The sequence below is a fragment of the Osmia bicornis genome, chromosome 9, assembly GCF_907164935.1.
Source record: "Osmia bicornis bicornis chromosome 9, iOsmBic2.1, whole genome shotgun sequence".
NCBI classification, from domain to species: domain Eukaryota; kingdom Metazoa; phylum Arthropoda; class Insecta; order Hymenoptera; family Megachilidae; genus Osmia; species Osmia bicornis.
Genome location: NC_060224.1, coordinates 4325123 through 4349960, shown reverse-complemented (window position 1 = coordinate 4349960; position 24838 = coordinate 4325123). Strand labels below are relative to the sequence as shown.

Here is a 24838-nt window from a genome sequence, read left to right as displayed (position 1 = left end):
AATGATTTAATGTGCGGAGTACCGAAGTATTGCCCGATAGAGTACGATAGCTTATTCTACACAAAATTAAAAATAATGTTATGTAATAATAAAAGTAATGTATAATTTCTTAAGTTCAAGAACCATAAGACTGGTTCCCTGCAATTCTAACGTTTCCTTATAATTTATAACAAAATATTAAACACTCTACCTAACTGGAAGTCTAAGTACACGTTAGTAAATTGTGGAAGCTTTAATATTTTATAACTCCAATTTACAGTGTTTATGAAAATAAATGGTAAAGTGTCTTTAGTGCTACTTGTACTTAAGCCACGAAAGGTGTTGCTCTATAATTTACCCGTTACAACAACATGTAAGCCCCCATGGTGCACAGTGAAAAAGATGAAGAAGAAAGTTCTGAATTTACAGCAGAAATTTGATACGTTACTTCAAACTTACGAGAGTTCATAGAAAGAGAAATACTTCTTTTTTGTCTTATTGATATTTATTCCATTTACCATTACTTAAAACTAACTTGGCGCGAACAAACTTTCTACGGAAACCACTTTAACGTGAAAAATGCAATCACACTCCATCAACAGGAAATTTGGTATAACAGGTGAAACGATTACACGAATATCGCGTGATCATTATAAATAACAGCTTGTAATTGTTTGTAGATGCAAGTTAATTCATTTATTTAATAAAGACCAAAACATAACCCGGACGCAGTGAACATTTTCATTTCGATAACAGATGTGTCAGTAACGAACTAATGGACTTGCTTTCTACGTGAAATTGAATTATAACGGTGTAGCAGTTTGCGGCTTTGCGCGTAACAAGATTTAATAAAGCAGTCTCTGTAACAATATGATTTAACAATAACACATGCGGTACATTACTATGTTGCACATAGTAGTAAAAAAGTGTCCTTAAAATTTTAAAGACAGGTAGTATTTGTAAAATGAAGTAAACTCCCTCGATTAACCCTTTCGTTATGGTAATTGGCTTATCTAGGTAGGATGGGCCTGGACCCCGTAAAAATTTGGACCTACAGCGATCTAACGTTTTAAGATTTCAAGATTTCAGAATTTCCTACGTTTTAGAATTCTAAAGTTTAAAATTTTCAAAATTTTGGATACAATTACAAAATTCTGAAAATTTAAAATCCTATAATTTCAAAATATTAGAATTCCAGAGTTCCAAAATCACAAAATTTCAAAATATCAAAATTCTAGAGTTCTAAAATTTAAGAATATCCAAGGGTCCCACCCCAAAAGAAGTCCCAAGTTACGCCAATGGCTACAGTCGCTTTGCCAGAATTCGTAAATTCCTATTATTATACAAAATTTCCAATTTGTTGTCCATCAACCGAACATTCCACTGCGGTGAACCGCATTTAGAAATGCATTAAAAATGTCAAAGTAAATCGAAGCATCGATGCTCGTTTTCCTATCTTCTTTCGAACCATCAGATTTTTCGCTATTGGTGCGAAATTCTAGGAAAAACAGAGAAATGGGAAAAGTGGTATGGAACGCCTTGTATTGCTTCCCGATCTCTATGCTTCGCACGTATCTATACGTTCAAGATGAAACTTTTATCTCTGTTACTTCAAATATATCTTTCTTGTAAGAAACGTTATTAAACTTATAAGGATTAACTGATTTGAAAAGTGTCAACGTAAATAACCTTTCGTGGATTAATGTATGAAATCCTGCGAGGTGTAATATAATTATACGAAATGCTTTGCATTACGCGGATATAGAGTGGACGGAACAAACAGGATTCGATTGAATAATTACAAACACGTACTATGTACATGATAGATAGAGTGTGCTGTATGTTCAGTGTACTGTATACCTGGTTCAACAAGAGGGTGCCTCTGCCAATTGCAAAGATCCAAAAATATGTCTTAGAAATAAATTGTTCCTCAAATGGTATTTCTAAAAATTTCAAGATAACTTGGCTGTCCTATTTTTGAATATTTAATATTTTTCATGATAGGATATAAAACGTATTAATATATTATATCATAATCAACCTATTAGTGGTATAATAAACAAATATACACCGCAATAAAATCTCCTACGCCATTGTGGTTGAATATTAATGGGAGTCCCAGTAAACAGGTACACCTACAGAAAAGTTGGACAGGAAGAGAAGATGGATAGGTTCCGACGCGTGTGGAACACAGTTCATGGTAAAATGAGTGGTGTAAAGTTGAAGATTGCGATAATAGTGGAATAGAAGGTCTGTTCGCGGAGAAGGGTTGAAAGGAAGGAAGGAAGGAAGATCAGGAAGGAATACGTAATTCCAGAGGGCTTAACGCGTCCCAATTTTCGGGCCAGTAAATTCCAATAACGTCCGATGCCCTTAAACTCTTCGTACATCACGTCCCATGAACCATCGACCGATTTATAACAAAGGAATTCAGGTTATCGATATCCATTGCCAGTTCGTACCTCTTACGAACGATTTTTCCCTTGCTTTCTTACGGTCACATCCTTTTACACGTCCTGAATTTCCGGACAAATTTCAGAACAGCGCCTCTAACTGTTGACATCGATAAAGATAGAATATATAACGAGGAATATCACGCATTCGAACATCTTGATGAAATTTTTCTATGTTCTTCGACTCAAAAGTCGTCCGCTTTGAAAGGGTGCAAATGGTCCTTCAAGTTAGGGTTGGAAGCCACCCTTTAGTCAAGTATTTGGGGGAAGTGCCATTGTGGATACTACTTGTAGATTTTTATAAAATATTTTTATACTTTGCCAATTATTTAAGAAAATTTTCTTGTTTAATAATAGGGAGAAATTTATTTTTAATTAATTAAAGATAATACGAATATCTTTGTCAATATGGGATAATTAAATGTTAATATTTTTTGTGTGTTGTCTTGTGTTCTGAATTGAATATCTTTAGAAATTGCAAGAAAGGTATTTTATTTAAAATATTGATCTAATAGATGAAAATACTGATGCAATAAATAGCAACCTTGATAATAGATCATCAAATATCTATAAAGTGTACATTAAGGAGAGAAGGTAATGCATCGAATTGACAATGTGTTAATGCTCCATAATGGCGTTACTTAAGAACTTCCATTAGATAACAGAATGGATTACAATCTTCCTTCACAACAAATATTCTGTTGTTAAAGTATAAAACTAATTAGTTGTGAAATGTTCCGGTAGTAAAACAGGTGTAGTAGGAAACAAGTTAATATCTGCTTTACAAGAGGCACTTGGAACTGAATATTAACCTTTCCCACGCTATGAACCTATATATGGGTTCGCGGAAACTGTTCACCATGCACTATAAATTCCTATATGAGTCTGTTGAGAGCTTTTCATTATGCATTCTAGGTTTATATATAGTTTCCATTATTGTATATATTAATTGTGTATGTGAAACTTTCTGAATATTTTTAATTTAAAGAAAAACTCGTTTAATACAGTTTAAACCAATTTTTGATATTGTATTAAGACATGGTGAATGTATTGGAAAATGCATTAGAAACAATCTAAATAATGGAGTGCAATACAGAGAACACGATTAAATTCTACGTAAATTGCTGTAAAGTCCAATTTTCCTTTATTTAATCTAATTCATTATACTAAGTTGGCCGTTCACAAGTGAAACCCCTCCTATACTATAATAAAGGAGACGAAGTGGAGAAAGCTTCTTAAGCTCTCAGCTTAGCTCGGGCAACACCACTCTAAGTGTTTAAATTTAAAAAAAGAAGCGATAATTCATTAAACTTTATTTCTTATTAACATAATTATTTGATGAAAATCTGTTATACAATTAAAGTATAATATTAGATTTAAGTTAGGTACAGTGTCGAGTATGAAGTTCCTTTAGAGAAAATGGCGATATAATTAAAGAAGGATTCATTATTTGCATATAAAAATTTATACGAGAAAATTTTATTTAATACATCTTAGTTATGTATTAAATTTAAGATAATTTATAGTTTCTGGGAGCCCTCTTAAAAATATAAAGTTGGTCAAGCCTTTGATACCTGTAATCTTACCTAATAGAAATCGGTCGTAAGGAAGTTTAAGATTCTAATGATAATCAAACACAAGCTTCAAAAGACCTTCACATATTTCAATATTTGATGTATGAATAGAGAGATTATCGATGTCACCAAAATGAAATGACTTGTTATTAAATGGCCCTAGGAGGTGCTGTCAACCTCACATTTTTAAGAAATCCTCCCAAAAGCTGTACATTTGCAAATTTAAAATTATATTAATTTATTCAAAGGAATATAAAAATAAAAATTCTTCGTACTTGAAGAATATAATTTCAGTTTGTATAGTACAATTTTACGGAGATAAAGTATACGAAGGCAAGATATAATATCACCTTTCTTCAAATATCCGGGATAATATCGATGGTCACGTCGAAAAGATCAGTGGCAGGCTGCGAGTTATGGGGTCTTTTGCGGATCAGAGGCTCGCATGAACAGAAAGGAAGGAGAGAAAGAAAAGCAAGGAAGAGGGGCTGCTGGATTTGTCGCGGTGCGAGATATATCCTATCTCTCGTTTCTCATAAAAAATGATCGATCTTTTCAGTCAGTGCGGACACGACGGACGATTGAGTTTGACTTGAGTCGCTAGATATTAAGAGCCGTATCGATTTATACGAGAGTATAGCCGGCTCTCCATTAAAAGACCTAAGTCCATGTCCCTCCTCGTTTCACCTTTTCATCTTATTCTACCTGATCTTACCAAAATATTACTTTAGCTCCATTCGAATGAAAAATATTCACGTCGCGCAACAAAATTCACCTTATTATACAAGGTGGATCTGTCTTACAATTAGAGGTGTCAAATCTTTCCTTACTATGATACTCAAAAGTTAAATGACATAACTGCTTCGTTACAGTGATGAAATGAATGAAATTAATATATTCATTAGGAATAGTTTGATCCAATTTACCCTCTTCCACATTTAAATGCATTTATTATAATTAAATTACATGATATGAAATATAACTGGAGAAGAAATTACTGTCATAGAGCAATTCATCTTCATTCCATAAATCTACGAAAATTTCATAATAACGTTATAAAGTTTCGTAATGAATAAAATCAAGTATATGTAATTAGCTTAGGAATACCTCTCCTCTGTAAATTAGGATAATGAATTTCAAATTGAACACGATTAAAACGCTACACCTTGTACGAAAAAGAAATGTCTGAAGTTGGTAATTTCGTTGGTTAATCCAGAGATATTCGGTCATTTGCGAGCTGACGAGATCGTTCAATCGCAACTCACGTACATGAAGTAATTTGTTCCGATTAAACCAACCAGTAGAAGCGACCGCAGGAGAGTCTGCTCAGTTTAGTTGCAACTGCACTTTCCAAGGGAGGAGCCGGAGTTCTCGATATCGATCGTTTAGCACACGGATCTAGAAAATAATAGGAAATCTGTCATTTTCTACTTTTTAAATAGAAAATTCAACCCTGCTAATTAACATTGAACGTCGTGCAGGTCATCGATGACCCGCGGTGTACACTGCATGCCAAAAATTATTGAAATTATAATAAAGATATCAAAAATATTATTACGACTACATTAAATCATCAAATTCATTATATCAGCAGAATTGAACGATTTAAAGTTCTATGATGCAAATAAGATGAATAAACTGTGGCTGCTGAAAATTATGAGAAATTAACGTATATGATTGCTTTAATCATATCAATATTATAACATGCAGAAACGACGACGTAACTAAATACTGACGTTATGAAAATTCACATAATTTTGTCTGTTTAAATACAGCTGAGTATAATATTCGGTAGGGACATTTATGTCTAATAAATAATTTCCTCAACTTTTACTGATATAAATATAACAATGAAAAAGTAAATTAATTTTATTTGCATACTGTTGCATATTGCTCTGGTTTATGTTCTTTTTTTTAAATAACCGTGAATTATTTTTTACACAATCAAAACATCTCTCATTTCATAGCTTATTAAATGAAAATTAGAAAGAAAAATTTTGAAAATGATTTTTGTTGCAAATATTTTAACATGTCTTTCTACGTTGAAAGATAAAATTTATTAATACCAGCATGTATATTCATCCTCATCATTTTCATCGATATCAATAACACTATTTGCATTTCTGCTATGCGGTCATCGATTCGGGTCATTCTCCGGTGTAGCAGCTTTGACATGACATAATGACGTTGCTCGTGGTTGTGCAACGCAGTCAAACAAATTTCAATCCTATAAAATTGGATTCAGTTTTGATACACGTCATATGCAAATTAAGTTGTACCTCATCTGTTGCGTACGGGAAGGGTTATGCTCTCCCTAGGTTCTCCCTAGATTCACTTAATTTTTTAACCAAAAGGAAGCCTACGTTGCACCTAAATTCACAATGTCTATGTTTTTCATTGCAATTCAATAGCATTGTTCCCAAAATTTCTCTGCTACAGAATAATGAAACTGAGAAATGAGACAACCAGGTATAAACGAAATAAGAGAACGAGTAGGAGGCAAAAGGAAATGTGAAGGATGAGGAAAAGAGGCGAAATACCTAAACGAGGTACGAGCTAAATTTCGTGGCCGATTCGACTCTGAATTCGTACCTCGAGGCTTTCGCGTGGCGATAAGAGGACCAAACGTGATATAAATTCGCGAGGGGTTTAAGCTACGATCGGTCTAACGAGCGTGCACAGCTCCGAACTCAGGGTCAGGAGTTTACTAAACGGCTAAACCGCACAGTAATTTTCTCGAGTAATCGTCGCCTGTTGTCCGAGACTGCGACACTTCACCTCGCTGAAGTCTTTTGGCTTTACACCATTCGTTTTCTTGCCCCTACATTCTATACATTTTACAATTCTTTGAATTCCTCATTTTAGTGATTTGTTGGGTACTAATCCACGCATTACTATCGTCACCACCCATCATTAATTGACTTTTATGTTTTATAGGTGGTTAAGTACAGCCATTTTCAATGAATTCTAAGCTTTAAATTGGCCTAACATAAGTATCACTTTGGAATAATTTTATGCCATCAAATCAAATTAGACTTTATGTGTCTGGAAATCAATTATTGCTTGCTGTAATTGGCAATCAGTCTTCTTATATTCAGAAAATTCATAAATAGCCTGTGTAGTTATTTTCAGTAAACTTCAAATTTTAAATTGATGTAATATAAGTATTATTTGACAGCGATTTTATGTCATGAAATTGTGCGAGACTTTTAGTATGCAACAACCCAATATTTTTTCATTTCATTTTCAACGTGCATTTTCTCTTTTTCCTTTGTCTCCTGTAACAAACTGTTATCCGTCCAGTTTACCCTTCCTTTAGTCCAGTATAATACTAATAAATAGAACTTATTGTTTCACCGTTAATACCGTTACGATTCATGTGTACCAAGCTGCAATGTTACAGTATTTTGTTCTTTTCTCACTTTACTCGGCTTCACAACAGGCATATTCGTTACTTTTATCGTCTGTGTTATTATTCCTTTTTACAATCCTCTTTTACACGCTTTTTTAGTGTATTTGTGATAACTTTCGAACTTATAAACATAGTACCCACCTGGGGATTACGCGTCAAAACTTGAATAAACCTTATCTCCTCTTACATTTACCTTCTCCACCAGCAATGTGTTTAAGATTCTTTTTTCCAACGATAACTGAAAATCTCTTTTCAAGCATTAATAACACCGGTACGACGTTGTTTCGTGCAAATGATCTGTTATATTTGCAATTTAATCAAATTTCATTAAAAGATTATACTTCTTATCGTCGAGAAGTTTTCATTACAAATGCAAATTATTTTACTTTCAAACTTTGCAATATTTGTTTCCATTCTTTAATTTTCCAAAGACAGCAAATTGCAAATAGTGATATTACCTACTTTCAACTATTGTTACTTTTATAATAATTATATCAAGACTATCCATGTACATAATTATCAATCTTTGGTGTCTAATATGTATACACGAATATCTCAGCACTTGCCAAGATTCAAACACCATCGTCTTTTAGTTTCGTATACAATCTTCTGTTTTATGGCGTATGATATACGGAAGCGTGTAAACGAAACCGCGTATAAGCGATAATTGTGTAATTTGTGCAAGCACCTCTGGCATTTTGCCCCTTTCTATCACCATAACGCTTCTTCGTAAACAGATTACCTAAGTATAACATTATCGTAACACCATGGACAGATGCCTTTAAAAGCATTAAAAACTAAAGATGTAACAATTTGTTGCTTATAATTGCATCACAGCAAAATGAAACAATGTCTACAATTATAATTGTTTGCTCTGCTAGCATTCCACTTCAAATAGGAAGTATACTAAACGTCCATTGGGGTTCGATTTACATCCAAATGTATGATGGTGTAACATAGATGGAAGGAGTTAGCACACACGTACATGCGTGTGTACCGTGTAAACATTGCATTGCTTTATTTCACGCGGTGGATACTCGTGGACAATGGGCCGTGCATTTGTAAATACGATAAGATATAGTTAATACCCGACAGAATTTCCCAGGTGGCATTCACTGTTGGCGTATTTCCTTGGAAGCATTACGTGTGATAAGCTACTTTACTTCACCGCTCCTGTACGAGGTTAACTGAAAGAAAAAACACTTGAGAAAACTTGCTCTTAATTCTACGCGAGAAACAAAGCAACCGGCAGGAATATCAATAACGAAGAAGAAGATAGAGCTCTGCACGAGGACGCTTGAGGTGGTTGTTTATGAAATAAAGGGTTGCTGATGCTAGAAAAGCATCCACAATTTTTTTTTTTATTTTCCTTGTAAGATAAAATTAGATTAGAATAATTTTACATCATATACAGGGGTTAACACTATTTTAGAAATAATTCCATTGTTGATTTCTACAGAATACTATAATTTGAGATTTTTTACATAGTTATTAGAGGGGTGCGAGAACCTGAAACCTCTAATATTTATTATCCAATCATTTACACGTTTAGAATAATTTGTATAACAGAATTAAATTATTCAGTCTTTTATAATTTTCATAGCAACATTTAAAAAAATAAAATAGAATCATATATCAACGATACGTTTACCTAATTAAAGTAATAAACATCCTATTATACGTCAACAACCGTTTCTCGCGTAAAACAATTTTCACCTGAGAATATCTCGGAACGCGTTAAAGCTCGTATGAAAAATATTGCAACGAAACAGCTGGCACATCGTTAAATAAATTTTTCGTTCTTTCTCACGGTGTTGCGTTTAAGTGATGCTGTAACGAGTAACAAATGTATTTATTCAAACAACGAGTAAAAAGCTGGTAAATTACCCGAGCGCAAAAATCAGTAGTACGAAGAGGTACAACTGCGACAAGAGTTACCGGGGCGAACGTTTCACCGTTGCAAAAACAATGGCGCTCGAAGTCCACAGATTATAACTTATAGCCGCATGTAAATGATTCGCGCGCGATCGCCAGGTTTCGGAGTTAGGAGCAAAAAGCTAGCTCCTTCTCGGGCGAGCAAAATGAGGCAAACTCGAGTGGGAAAAGACGAGGTAGGGAGCAAGGGGATACGATAATTGGAGAACGAGGGGACGGACGTGGCTGACGAGAGAAGGGTGGCTGAAGTGGAGAACGCGTAGCAATCGACGCCGCAAATTATCTGCAATTATCCCATCTATATTGCTCGTTGGTCTGGGTCCTCAACTCCAGACAGACAGACCGAATGTCAGGTATCCACGTGCCACCCTTATTTCTTCTCAAAGAAAGGTACTGTCGGCTGCGCGTTTCGAGCTCCAGTGCACGTGTAAAATAAAACATACCGTCATTGAAAATAAATTCCTTTTCGTTCGTCGACGTTCACGTAAACACATCTGCACGCTAGCAGATCGTTACAGTTCTCTTCGTTCGAGGGCTGTTGACGAAATATTTTCACGAAAATGTTGGATGCATTTAAAAAGGAAAATTGAAATTTGAAATTTAGTGCCTTCTCTTTATATTTCTGTAATTATTATTAGTGGTATCCACTATTTACCATTAATAAGAAATTGTCATAAAGTAAGAAAAATTATTTACAGTTTTTAGTTTTATCTTTTAATACATTTTCAACAGAAATATAATCCAAGAGAACACCACGTTACCAGATCTATAGTTCGTAAATCAGTTGTGCAATTGTACATAATTGTCTTTTGTATTATACTGCTGGCATAGTACATATCTTGTTCTCACGACGCAGGACTTATTAAACTGTTAAACACTCGCATACAACTTCCTCCTACTATCCCGGAAGATGATAGTTTAATGAAGTTGATATATTGTGGTTTAACAAAGTTAAACATCGACCAGAACAATATGGCAGTGAATTATCGGTGTGGCAAGTATAATATATTATACAATGTCAGGATAGGAATATATGTTATGTAACTTATGCATTATATTAATTTTACATAAAATGACAAGTTCCTTGAATAATAATATATTTGTATTTTATATTAACAAATTTCTTACTTCTATAAAATAATTAAAATTCTCATATACACCTGATCCTTTCACCTGACAAATTCAATAATTCATTTTTTAAAAAATGCATGTGCATCGGGGAAGTGCATCGCTGCACTTGATTTGAAATATCTCTCAAACTATTCTGGTTTCAACTAGAAATGTTTTAAATGTTCTAAATATTCTAAATGTTTTAATTTAGAATAGAAACGTCTGAGAACAAAATAAAAATTTCATTTTTATTGTTTCAAACTTATTTTTATAACGGACCTAGAGAAAAGAGAATGCGGACATTAAAAATTTTTATCCCTGAGATAGTAAATCGGGATAGTTATTAGTGGGGAGTCGTGTTTTACTGGTTCACAACGCTACTTTTACTAATCTGATTGTAAAAATTTTCATTTCGTAACATCTGCGACGAACAACTTCGCTGCGGTTTGCCGTTACTTTCCGGAGGAAATCAGACTTTCTGTGAATCGGGGCCAATTCCTTGAAACTCTGAACAACCATCATATCTTCGAGATAACCTTCGCTTCTTCGTTCGTTCGAATTCAAAATCAATTGAGAGGTAAATTTTCATTTTAGATGTGTTTTTTACTATCTAATAGGTTCATTTATTACAAAATAAAAGTATGTGCGTGTAAACTGATCCAAACATCTCTTGTTTCCTCTACTTATAACTGTGGTAATTAACAATATTCTCAGTATTAAAGTTAATTTAGAAAAAGATGTAATTCTTCACTAATTAAATCACAAGTTTTACGAAAAATATTTAATTAATAGCTGTTGAAAAAAGTTTTTGTAGATATATTTCAAACTTTTGAAAACAAATAAAGTTCCCTTGAAATAAATGCTTAATTCACCCTTAAGATACGATACTAATTATAAGTACAAATACTTAAATGAACCTTTGAACTGAGAATCAAGTTTTAATTAAATTATCTGTGTTAATCGATTGGAGAAGTTTCTATTTCTTTGAAACTTTGATTTAATAAGTAGAATAATATTACGAATCTGCTTAATTAGTTTGCATATTAATTAATACGTGACGTGTAAGTGAATGGATTTTTAAAAAATTTTTAAATATTTATTATTCGATTAATCGAAATTTACACTCGTGTGGAACACAAATACAGCGTCAACTTGTTGGCCAGTTTCAGATACCAGTTGCAGTCAGGGTTTAAACTTGTTTGCGCATTCTTTACAACAATAAAACAACTCACGGTTCTGCAAACGCTACAAAGTTTGCAACTGTTGCAAGCAATTTATGATTGTTCAGAAAAACGTTGATGTTTTATACACCGTTATCAAAGGTTTGCTCGGAAGTTGAATTAACGAGAGTTGCGAAAATTTTAAGGCTGTTCCAGAATCATAGCTTATTTACCATTTAACGATATTGAGATTTATAAACTTCATTTCTCTATTAGTATATTATTAAATTTGTTCTTTTTACACAAATTATTTTAGATAATAATTGAAGTGTTATAGTATGAAAATTTAGGAAATTAAATTTATATTACTCATTTTCTTAATTAACCCTTTGCATTCTAGCTAATTTTATTACATAACCTACCAGCAACTACAAAGCATGTTTATGGTACCATTTTAATAAGGCATTTTATGGTCCAGTGAATATTAAAGAATTTCACGTTTTGAAGTCTGTTATACTTTATTATCTACCTAGGGCTATTATAGCAAATGACACTGTATTTGTCTTTGACGATAAAATATTATTTCAACCCACGAAATTCTTTGTGTACGGAGCATACCCATCTGCTTTCTCATTTAAAAATAATTAATAATGACGCCTATGAAATGCAAAGGGTTAAATTATGAGTTTTTGATTTTGAAGACTTCAAAATTTATCCAGAAAAAACATGATAGTATTAACATTTAAAAAATAAGTTTAGATATTTAAAAAAATAAGAAAGGTGAGAATCGAAGTCTCACTCGGTGGTAGAATGATCAGCGTGAAGCCAGTGTAATATGAGCATCGGACACTTGTGAGTTCAATACGAAGTTGAAAGTTTCTACAGTTGGCAAGAAAAGTGTTGCCAAATGAAATAGCAGCGAATGTATCAAAGTTCTAAAAAAAGAAATCAATGACCGTACAATCTGTCGCGGTTTCCTTAAGAAGCAAAACTTTACTACTCGGATTTGATCTTGGGAACGGCCGGATGAAATTGCCCATAAGCACACCCAGAGTCTCTCCCAGTGGTGGGCGAGTAAAAGTGCGACTTATCGAAACTCTTTCGAAACTTTCGCGAAAGGTCTTTTCCCCGGCTCATCACTTCAGGTTTTCCTACCTTATTGACTTTAAGCCCGCCATTTAGAAACTCTCTGTTACCTCACGCGTTTGGAACAATCTGACCCCCTGTCACCTGATTACTTCGCTTCTTACTAGATACATCAATTGACAAAACTATTTGAAATAATTCACATTGAAAATAAATTTTTATTACGTTATCAATTGCTGCATTTGTATTTACGATAGGAGTTTATCTGTTTCTTGAAAAGAAAAAAATGATTTTCACGAAACACCCATTATCAGATTATTAAATAAAATAATGATAAAACGCGATCCCTGTCCAGAATCCAATTTCACCGTCAATAAAATAGAAACTTTTGGTATAGTGATTTCATGAACACACGGGGCACCGTATCCAGGAGATCGAAGAACACGTTTAACGACCGTAGTCATTCATGCAGGAAAGTTAGAAGGATTTCGGGGTAGCATGTGATCTGAATCTCGATATTACGTCACGCCAGGATTTCGGGAGGACAACGATAAACGTTCTTACGATACCTCGTTTCTGCCCCTTCGAGGTCGAATGTCGTACCTTCAACCGGTCATCCTCTTTACCAAAATCCTCGATATCCTCAAGGGTTTCTTATAAATTAAATTGAATCGATATAATTCGAAGACACGATCGAGGCAGGGCTACACACATCCGGCAGAAAATGTCATGGTAACTCAATGTATCGTTGCACAGTGTTTCTCAACATCTCTCTATTTTATCACTTTGATATATTTAATATTGGCCAACGGCCTTAGTCACTTAGGCTATACCGGTACCCGTAAGATCACCGAAGTCAAGCTAAGTGAGCACGGTTTGCTCAGAAATGAGCTACCGTGTGCTGTTGGCCTAGAATGGAGGAAATATGAAAAGAAAGAAAAAAAGAGTCACATTAGGAATCGAAAGATTATTTAAGATTGAACTAAAATTAATAATAATTATTTTCGAGAAAATCCAAATAAAAATTAATTTTAATAGTTTGTTTCATAAGGGTGGTAATTGATAAAAATTTCAAAGTAGGGCTGACAGACTTTCATTGAGAACCACTGTATTACATGGAAAATGGTGAGGAGGATGCGTGAAATAGATACGCGTACAGGTAGACATATCAGTTCCCCTCGTAGTGAATTAAATAGACCATGGCTGGCCCAATCCCTGGCTTATTGGATCCCTCTCTCCCTCGGAAAGTGACCAGAGTTTCACTTACTGCCCTTCTAGCCTCTCTCGAGGGCATTGCGTTGATAGCCACATCACTATCCCTCGATATACCCACGGTAACGACTCGATTACCTGCCCATGATGACTTTCTAATTATCATTCCTAACACGTTAGTACTGTCCGATAGCTGGTAAACGATAAATAAAGTGTTAGAATTCTTCTCTACCTTATCTCACTTTGCTCGATTTTATTATCCGAAAGAGTTAAAATGAATATGATTTTGTATCCAGGGGTGAAAAATTTAATTCGTAAAAAAAAAAAGAGAAACGCGTATTGGAATAACGAGATTACTATCGCGCAATCGTAAACGACGTTATTCGCATTGCTGTTTTACGTTACGTGTCCATGCATATTTTGAGAGAAACAATGTCGTCTCTAGTGGCGCATAACCGGGAACCATATGTATAAAATCCTACGGTAATTTCGAGAATATTTTTGCTACAAAAAAGGTGGCAATAATATCTACCTGTGTTTAAACAGATAACTGTACATTTAAAGCGATAAGTTTAATTTGTAGCAATTTAGGAATATTCGTTCAATTGAATATTGAACAAGAATATAAGAACCTTTATTAGACTGATAATAGTATTTGAATTAAGAATCTAGACAATGAATAAAAATAATATGGAATTATTAAGTAGATTTAAATGTGAAGAGTTTAAAAAAGTATTTGGTCTTACTGCAGACAATGAATTGCTAATTGTGAGAATTAGGTCAATCAATGCCAATCGTATGAAGACAGTGCACTGAAATTCATTGCTCAACTGTTTTTTCAGAATGGGAAATGAAAGGTACACAAAAGGAGGAACACTGATTATGTTGGTGACAATGATTATAATATAAAAATTCATTGAATGAAATTTTCGTAAAAATAACATTTCATTGAAAAGACTCTTTTTAATATAAAAAGCTTTTTTACTATTACTTATCCCTCATTCATTTACTAGGTACAATGAGATTATTGGATCAAGAACATTTTCAACTACCAATTACCTTTGTGCTTGGTTCAACTAATTATTACACAAAAGCCGTTAGAATTTCAATTAAAATTAAATATGTAAGTAAAGTGAATACCTTCAGTCATTAAATTCTAATATAATTTTTAAAAATATTTTGAAATTTGTATCTACTACGTTCAACAAAGTACGATTACTTCTATTACATAAGTAATAGAGATAATTTTTATGTTGCATTTATTTCTTATTAAATTTAGTAACTTACCAAATATATACAGGGATATGAACTTAAAAATAAATATACAATTTTTGAATGAAAAACTATTGCTCTCTCCATGGTCTGTCGTCCAAGGGTTGAGAAAAGATTTTACAAGGGGTGGCTAATTCGTATTTTAGAAGGGTCCGGCCCTTCCTGATCCCCGCCTAAAATGGGTAGTTGCATCAATAGATACAAATGATTACAATTATACACATATTCCACTATTGACACAAATATTCCTCAAACAGTTAAAAATAAAAAAATTCAAAAACTTCTATTGTACCTACGTCAGGTTTCAGTATATTACTCAAAATAGAAACTTTTGAATGGAAGAAAGTCACTGTATGTACAAGTAACAGGAGAAGACAAAGACAGGTTGAAGACAAAGGTGAGACTCAATATTGAAGTAAAAGTAGAACACTGAAAGGGCCCTGAAGATAGAAGGGTAGAAAAAAAGAGAAGCGAAAGAGAGTAGAGCCATTCGATTCTTAGAGGCTGATAATTTACGAACTAGCTGGATCGGAATCACCTGGCCCTCCCCCCCACCCCGGTATCTTCCCAAACCTACACCTCTTCTTTTTCCACCCCTTCTGTCTGCGATTTAGTAGCCAATTTCCAAAGTGCGAGGCGTTGCTGGTACTTAGACGTTACTCCCTTTTAGGGGATCGAATGGCATGACGGAATACGAGGCACGAAAGAAAGAACGGAAAAGACTACGAGGTTACAGTTGAGAGTTAGAAAATGGAAGCTTCAATTTCAATTTAAATAGTTCTTGCCTCACCTTTGGAACGGTAGAATCTTTCCCTTTAGTCGATACGTCCGTTATTTCGTTTTCAACCACCATTACGTATGTATACGTACACGGAAAATGGAAGAAAGCGACCAAAAAAAAGAGGGAGGAAAAGGGATATATTCCGCGAGAGAGGATAAGTTCTTGCCACAGCTGAAATCCAATATTCGGACAACGAGGGAGAATCTCGGAAGTTTCATCTACCACTTACTTCCTTGAAATTTATATCGTGCTTCAATCTATCTCGTGTTGCATCAGAAGCTTTCTGATACAACAACGAGGTGCGGAAGAAATTACTAAGAATTATTTCTTCGATAATTAGAAGAGAAACGAAAGCTATTATTAGAATTTCAGACAATTTTTTACTCTTTATTTGTTATATTGCCATGGGGTGATTCGACCACTTTTATCATTTATCGTACAGCTGTCCGCGGCAATGTAACGAGAGTCTACTGTACCTATTTAGATGGTTTCAAAATTTCAAATTTCAATGCATTTTTGGGGAAAAGTACAGTCACTACCACGTAAACGACTAAGTATAGTTAATATAAATATTTTAAAATTAATAATGAATTGGTAAGGACAGGTGAATTAAATGAAAATAATGTATCGAATGTGATTATACTGAATAAAAAAAGCTGAATATTTTTTACCTAAAATGAATAAGAATGGCAGCATGGTAATATCTCCAACATTAGCGTAATCCAAGTAAGGAGAATAAATTTCTATCAACCTTTATATAAGCTTATTATGTTAATTCAGGTGCTTCGAGATAGTCGTAAGTAGATTAATATAAAGTATCGATATAAACACGATACAGGAATCAATTATTATCATCGTCAACATATTTTAGAATATTTTAAACACACTTTGAAGACTGTGGGAGGCATATATGTGGTGAAACGAAAAATTGGTTCAATTGAATTTCAATGTTTTTGAAATATTTACTTTTGAAATTGATAATGGTAAATAAGTAATTACACAATTCTATGCCTAATCTATTCCAAAAAAGTTAGAAACAAATGAAAATCGAAACAAAAATACCTGTACCTAGTAAACACTATATTTTAGTGAAAGCTCTATTGAATCACATTTATCGTGTGCATAGGCTCTTTTGCCACCGATTTCGTTCACAGCAAAGCATCAGAATAATAGGCGAACCAGCAAACGCTGTGATGAAAGAAGAGTAGAATAAAGAGAGAAAGCGAAGCGAGGAGGAGGTGCCCATTCACACCAATTAAATCTAATTACTCCAATTCCTGTAAGGGTAACGTCCATCTAATTATCGTTTGACCGAAGCACGTATTAATAGCAGACCCGTACGAGTTGCACTCGTACACCAAACTGTGTATGCATGTATGTACCGTGTGCATACGTACATATATTTAGATGGCGTAACCTAACGATCAGAAGAAAGAAAGAAAGCGGTCGGTATATAATCGTGGAGGTGGCCTGACGGAGCCACGGGGTCAACGGGGGTTAAATCGTTCCTCTGACGAGACTGACGGTTGTTGCACAGACCTACGCCCTGTAATTCTTCGGGCAAACTGCAAGCATTGGCGTAACTGGAATCTTTGTTTAGGATGAGCCCTTAGAATTACTGAAGTTGTCGAATATCTGTTTTTATTCAACCCTCGAATGGCCAACCAGTGAAATAACAGCAATTTATTTTCTAAATTTTATACTATTTTTTGAAATATTATTTTTCAGTATAGGAAATCTTTTTGCACTTTGGTTGAAATATTTATTTCTAAGATGACAAATTTTTTTTTCACTCATTTCTGGTTAGAGGGCCAGTCGATATTTTTAGAGGTCCAGGCCTACCCTGGTTCCTATGTACTTACGCCAATGACGGTAAGCAGTGTCATCTTGCCCGTTAGGTAGTTTATGACTGATGATTCGTACAGAAATTCCATACCTCGTTGCCGGAAAATTATTCCATTTATAGAAAGGAGGAAAGAGGGAACCCTTCGCATCAAGATTCCTTCGGGTTCAACGAAGCTTGAACTTTGAATACGACGAGATATTAGGCTCTATATAATGCAGTTTAATGCTACATTGGAGGTTTAACTTTTGGTTCCGCTGGAAGCTGGAAATTACATAAGTGTTTCATAAGCGGAAACTCGTAAATTAGTCGCTCTTGATTGATAGATCTTTGTGTGAAACTAAAATATATTATTTTTAAACCCTTGGCTATTAATTTAACACATAGGAATCTGATATAATATTCATATAATTATTTGAAAATATTCTTATCAGTTTGAAATATCTTATTGTTTAATCTGTTAATATCTGAAGAAACTTTTAAACTAAAGGATATAATATAATCTCTATAGAATGCGAGTTGCAATACCAATGACCGTGGTCCTGTTTATTAAAAATAATTGGAGTTTCAAAGTTTCCTCGCGAAACCGCAATAGCTCTAATTGCGGTTGCGACGAAACCACTGAACAGTTTGTTCATACAACGTATTCATGCAACTTTCAACGGTGCTGCACTTGCAAACGGCAGCTTTGCATACGTATATGGGACAAGTTTGAGGAACTCGAAGATTGAAAAACTAAGTCTTCTTACGTAACTCGACTCGCAATTTCCAAGTGCAATAACATTTCGTAGGATTTCGAGGTGATAACGGAAATGAGATCAGGAAGCCACTGCCAGCTATGCTGTTTAATTTCCATTAAGTCATCGAACCAAATGTCATGAAATATAAATGTGAAAGCTGACTAAATGTGTAACTCTGAATTATTACATGAAACGAGTAAATCAGAAAATTTTCCAAAAATTCAATAAACCAGTACCAAGTTGGAAATACAACGAATAATTGATTGTTAATTAACTGATAATCAATAATAAATTCTCATCAGTTTCACCAGCAATTCAATTAAAGGGATCGATAAATCGCTCAATACGGTTGATTCCAATCAATCATTTTCCTTTATAATACCATGAAATGAGGTTACGCGTTATTGAAGACAGCAAAGAATCTAATAAATTTCTAGACTTCTTAATATCCGCCCATTGGCTTGGCCCAACACCAGCAAGTATCCCGCTCGGAGCGATGGGAAAAGGTCGGGCTTGCTAGAAACGCCTAATGGCGCCTTTCAATTTGCACATTAATGAATTTTTCACTGAGCATACCTCTCTCCCGCGTTCGATCCGTCGAATAAACAGGCATGTTTCAGTCTCGTAATAACAAGCTATCGTTCGTCCTATGATGTAATAAACGGAAACGTCTGTTCGAACACAAATTACGACCACACCCACGCCTTGCAGGGGTCAATTGCGTTCTGCTATGGCATCTTGTGAAACAACTACAATGAAGAAATGCAGGTGAATTGAGGACGATTGCAACCAAAGAGGTGCAGTTCCATCTTTACCAACTTTGATTAAATTAAAAATAAATGTCTAGAAAATTATTGCTTTAAGGAACCACTAATTGAAAAATATGTATATATTTTCACACAATAAGTATTAATTATTATCATTAGGTTGATAATATTTTTGACCCTTCTTGCTACAAGGTCCTTAATTACTTCTCTGCCATTAACCGTTTCCTCCCTTATTAATAATAAAAATTAAAAATCTTTTTATTAATTTTGCAGACTCCTGTAATTACAGAATTCTAATATGTGAGTTTGTAATTTCCGGTACCATTTACTGTGTAACCTCTAATATCAGTGACTTGATGTAGGTATCCTTTAATCCATGGATGACGTAAGGCACTTAATTTTCACAGAAGCAACCGAATTACCATATTAATCGACTTTTGAAATGTTTCCGACTGTGTGCATACACTACATTGAAATGAAATTGAACTTACTTCCTATTATTAATATTTGAAATTTGAAATTTGAAAATTGATCAGGTTTTTTATCGTGAGAAATGCCAAATGTATGTTAAATACAATCATTCAAATTTTATCAAAATATATCAGTAGATAATGAAGGCAAAATATCTCTTATATAATATTATTTAGAAGCCTAAGTTTTGACGAAAATGGCTTAGTTAATACAAAATGGCTAATTCTTCATTAAACAATATCCAATTCCCAATCACTTATGTTTCAAAATGATAATAGAATTTTTAGTTTACATACTTTGCTATGAGAAATTATGTCTAGTAAGGAGAGGGTTAAAAGTATAATATCCGGTAAGGGTTGAAAGCGTATATTTTTAGCTATAAAATTGAAAGAATAAATACGACTTTAGAAAATACTTATCCCCTTTATTATTCAAAATTTGTAACATTTATAAACAGAGATATATAAATAACCGAGCAAATAACCCTTTATTCACTTCACTTTTTACATATTCCACGATATGCTAATTACCTTCCCTTAAAATTGAATAACCTCGAACATGGATAGTCTCTTTTTTACTTTCTGCTCGTTTCTTTCTGACCAGCTAGGCCTCTTTCACAGCCACGAAGCATAAATCACTCCGTCCACGGTCATTACGGACAAAAGCACCGTTATCCTCTTTTCTTCATTCGTTATATTTTGAAATATTTTCTACCCTGGATCAGAAATACGGAACCTTATATATGTGCATAATTCACATATATACTCGAAATCTTGGGAAACGATATGGAAACACATCGTTGGCATACTGAACCAGCTCTTTAATGTTCTACCCTTTTTTTTTATTTCACTTTTTTCCTTTTGTACGTATAATAAATATTACGTATATTATGGTATCTATTTAAAGTGATAATATTTTGACTGATTTGTTAGAAAAAAGAGAAGATAATGAAATTATCATATTATACAAAAATCCCATTTATGTAGTTATCAACTATCATGCAATTACCCGTTATTTGAAATAATAACAATATTGTATTTTAATTGGAAAAAGAAGTTTTATTTGTACTTCAAATTTACAAAACATACGAATTTTAAAGAAATAGTATAAAATTTAGAGAATGAAAATAATATTAGGTACAAAATTAAATTAAAGTTGTGGTTCTCATTCTCTTACTTTCTAATTTTTTTCTAATAAAATCATTGAACTTCAATTTTATCCTTTTTCCGTGCTCTTTTTTCACTACACTTCTATGCATTTCATTTATTCTGTTGTACGGAATATAACAGTGGGTAGCATGGACTAAGCCTACTACATATCAATATATGTACACCTGAAACCTCTTGCGCGCAGGAAACCAGAGCCGAGGCTTAGCCGAGTCGCCTTCCACCTAGCCATGTTACAACTTTAAAGCACTTTATATAGTACCAAGTCTAACTTCTCTGTATACCGTGGACGAAAATTTAATCACGAATTTCCAACTCTCTTACTACGTACCGCTATTTCTTAAAAAGAACCCATTATCATTCTCAAGTTGCATTCTAATAAATGTATCAATACAATGTCCAATTCTTGTCAGGCAGTTTTGAGAAAAACTTTATTTTATATAGTAAATAATATTTTTTTAATTTTATTTAAGTGAAAATAAAATATTTCATTTTCTACTGCAGGTTTATTGAAATGTAATATAATAATTTTATTTTATGGAATTTTGCTTTCTGTTTAAATTATTATTTTATTTCAGCTTAGTATTTTAAATTTCTAAATTTTACCCACCTCTGTTATCGAATTGCTAATATTATACAAATATGTGTTTTTATGTTCGCGGTTAAAAGTGCTTCAAAGTATTACTTTATTTAGCATAATAGTATTCTGAACATTTTATTCTATTCCATTGTATGTATGCAGCATGCATTTGCATGTGTTAACATAAATACCCTCAGGTTGATAATCATAAAAGTTAATGTGATGTATTTTCTATTGTTATATCATGAATTTGAATTTTATTTGAATTTATAGTACATTCATTTTTATAAATTTTGGAATAAACTTATCACTGACATTTATTGTTATATTAGATTGTTGCTTTTTATTAACTTCAGATTGATTGCGTTTGTATTCAAATGTTTGTTATTTAGATTCAACATTTTTATCACGCTTTACTTTTTCAATCTTACAATATCTTTGACTATCATCATTCCTATTAACAATTCTCCACATTTTATGTTCCCTTCAGAATTTCGCATTCAATTCTCCACGGTTCTGTGGGTTTTCGAAATGAATAGCTGGTTGCATTAGGTTTCAAAGTTCCAAAGGGTGAACGAAATCCTTCATAAAATTTCTCGTTGAAATATAGCTCTTCATTTGCATAAACGTACTGAATTTCACGTTAGTTCCTGTAGTATGTGAAAATTGTATCACTCAAACTTCAGATCTATCTATTCAAAAGGACAACTTGTAATAAAACCATATGTATTACATTATAATAATACGTCAGTATTGAAACATAACGTCAATTCCAAAATAATTAGTAACTGTAATCAACAATTTTATTATTTTATTATTTCTTTAGGAGAGATGGAATTAAAATATTTAATAAATCATTTGAAATATTCTTCAAAATACATAATAAGATACTTAACATCTATGTTTGTAAGCTTATGAAAATAAGATTCTCTGCTAATTGAATTGCTCTCTGCTCGTCATCATACATTGCAATACCCTTTTAGATATTTATACCAGTATTATTAAAGAAGTTCATTACGTATGTATGTTTCCTCTTTCAAGGCTTCTGTTAATCCCTGCTTAAAACATAAATTTCAATCTTGCATTTCAGCTAGTTAAACAGAAGCTACATCTGCAATATAATTAAACAGAATATTTCCAAATTAATCAAAATTAGATTTTCCTTGAAATTTTCTAATTCCTTGGAAACTCCAAATATGAAGTAAAAAAGAGAAGAGTACTAAAATCTTTCTCCATTAAATCAGGGGTATATTTCTCACAGTACTTAAGTATTCGGAACGTTTCCTTCAAACTTCTCTACTTCCGCCATTGGAAACTATTTTAATCTATTCTGTTACGATAATTAATGACGCCTGCTGTCCTCGTATTTTCACTTAATTTGCGAGTAACTCGTCGATGAACGGCAAGGGGAAAAAAAAGTAGATAAAGAAGGCAAGGTTGGAATAGAATAGAAAGAATAAGGCTGTTTGTGCACGATTCAGCCGGAAGCTGAATGCCGTGCAAGCACATGCCTCCCGTGGGATAATCGAGGGAGGTCATGATGGACGATGCATTCTTTCTCTTTCCCAGCAGAGGTAAAACGAAACGGCGGGACAGATGAGCTGAGTTGCCGCTCTAAAAGTTTTTCAGTGCGTAATACGCGGCCGGAAAAAGCGAAAGGGGAGGGCGCAGGAAAACGGAAAGGCGGCCGCATTGTGGTGTATATAGGGTGAGCCACGGAACTAGGACAACTTGTATTTGTGTCACTGTTTGGTCCGGAGGGAAACACTAAGCTCGTAGGAAGGAAGGAAACGTTTTTCCTCTGAAACAAGACGTATCATTTTATTTATTTCTTTTATTCATTTATCTTTCCTTTCGTCGACACAACCATATAATTAAAAAATTCAATAATTCATAGATCACAAAATCATAATAAAAAATTACATTAAAATCGAGTCTCTCTCCATGGTCCGTCGTTTGAGGGTTGAATAATTTTTCAGGCTTCGTAATTTTCTTCCATCCAACTCCTATAAATATTATCCAAAAGATATTTTCTATTTAAATATAGAATAAAATTAACAAATTCATATTTATGTAATATTTTTCTAAAAAATGTTGAATTACCATGACTCACCCTGTATAAGGTTGTTACCTCCAGTTGTAGAATGTCTGTAGTAGACGTAATAGTGTTGGTGATGTTGGTGGTAGTGGTGGTGGCGATGACTCGAGAACGGCTCGGCATCGCAACATAAAATCGCCATTACCGCAGTCGTATGCCGAGTTACGGTACTGCGAACATCTTCCTACCTCTCCATGGTCCTGTAAATAAATACGTCGTTCCATCTTACGTTCTTCAAGCTCTCGAACGTATATAGATCCTGGAACAGAGGAAGTGACAGACCAGCCTTGGCAGTATTCCAATAAAAATCCGGCAATGTTGGGCCACCTGACGTGAAAACGGATTGTGACGCGTGTACGTTCCGGTTGCCCGAAGTCCTGCCTGTGTCAACCTCGCTTGGCCACCAACCAACCCTTAACGGAAGACGCTCTTTTTCCTTTTCTTCTAACCGATTTCAATTACGTATCAAAAATTCTTACGTTTCAAATGTGTACTTCTAAGCTTTCCAACCCTCGCACGGCGGATCATGAAGAAAGCCCCAATTTTATTATAATTTTGTATTTCATATTATTCTCCTTTTTTCGTTTAAAAATTATACATTTTACTTTTGGTTAATTAAGTTTGTAAATTTAGGTCCAGATTTACCCAGGCTTGAAATAAGATTATTGGAGATGTTATTAATATTATTTTTGTTTATTTCAGGATCCTCCGTCTGCAACAAACGTGCTCAGATTAATGGTAGGACCTTCTCTCCTACGTCGCCAGTTTTCTAGGTAAGATTAACATATTCAGCTCTGTCTTTAAAATATTTTTAAAATTTTTTTAAATCTACATGTGGAATGATGTCTAACATAATGTGTAATATGAATAACTTACGTAAAGGTAACTGAATATGTATAATATCATACTGCAGTGACTCTCTTCATAAAGTTATCTATTGCAATATACTTCAGACAAAGGAAATAAAGGTTGATGTTCATGTCTCCAAGGACTAACGAAACATTTCGATAAAATTACTATGATACGCCGTACAGCACTTACTATAAGGTTAAATGTAACAATGATGAATCATTCATTATTATTCCCTGGAGAAAGGGGGAAACAGACGCTTGACACGTGCAGTCCCCATCATGATTCACTCTATATAGCCTAATTCTAACCACTGAACCACGCCATAGCTCTGTTCCAAGTAAACTGTT

The 24838-nt window shown here is 33.8% G+C and overlaps 1 protein-coding gene across 9 annotated transcripts in view; it reads left to right on the top strand.

Annotated features, from left to right (window-relative positions):
• Window positions 1–24838, top strand: part of LOC114883121 — a 122368-nt gene that overhangs the window by 89714 nt on the left and 7816 nt on the right. For all 9 annotated transcript variants that reach the window (XR_006829659.1, XR_006829662.1, XR_006829661.1 and 6 more), the window contains one exon: window positions 24342–24412. Coding sequence is in view for 4 of the 9 variants with exons in the window: in XM_046287017.1 (XP_046142973.1) it covers window positions 24342–24412 (71 nt within the window). In the remaining 5 variants the exon portion in view is untranslated. The remainder of the gene's footprint in view (window positions 1–24341; window positions 24413–24838) is intronic.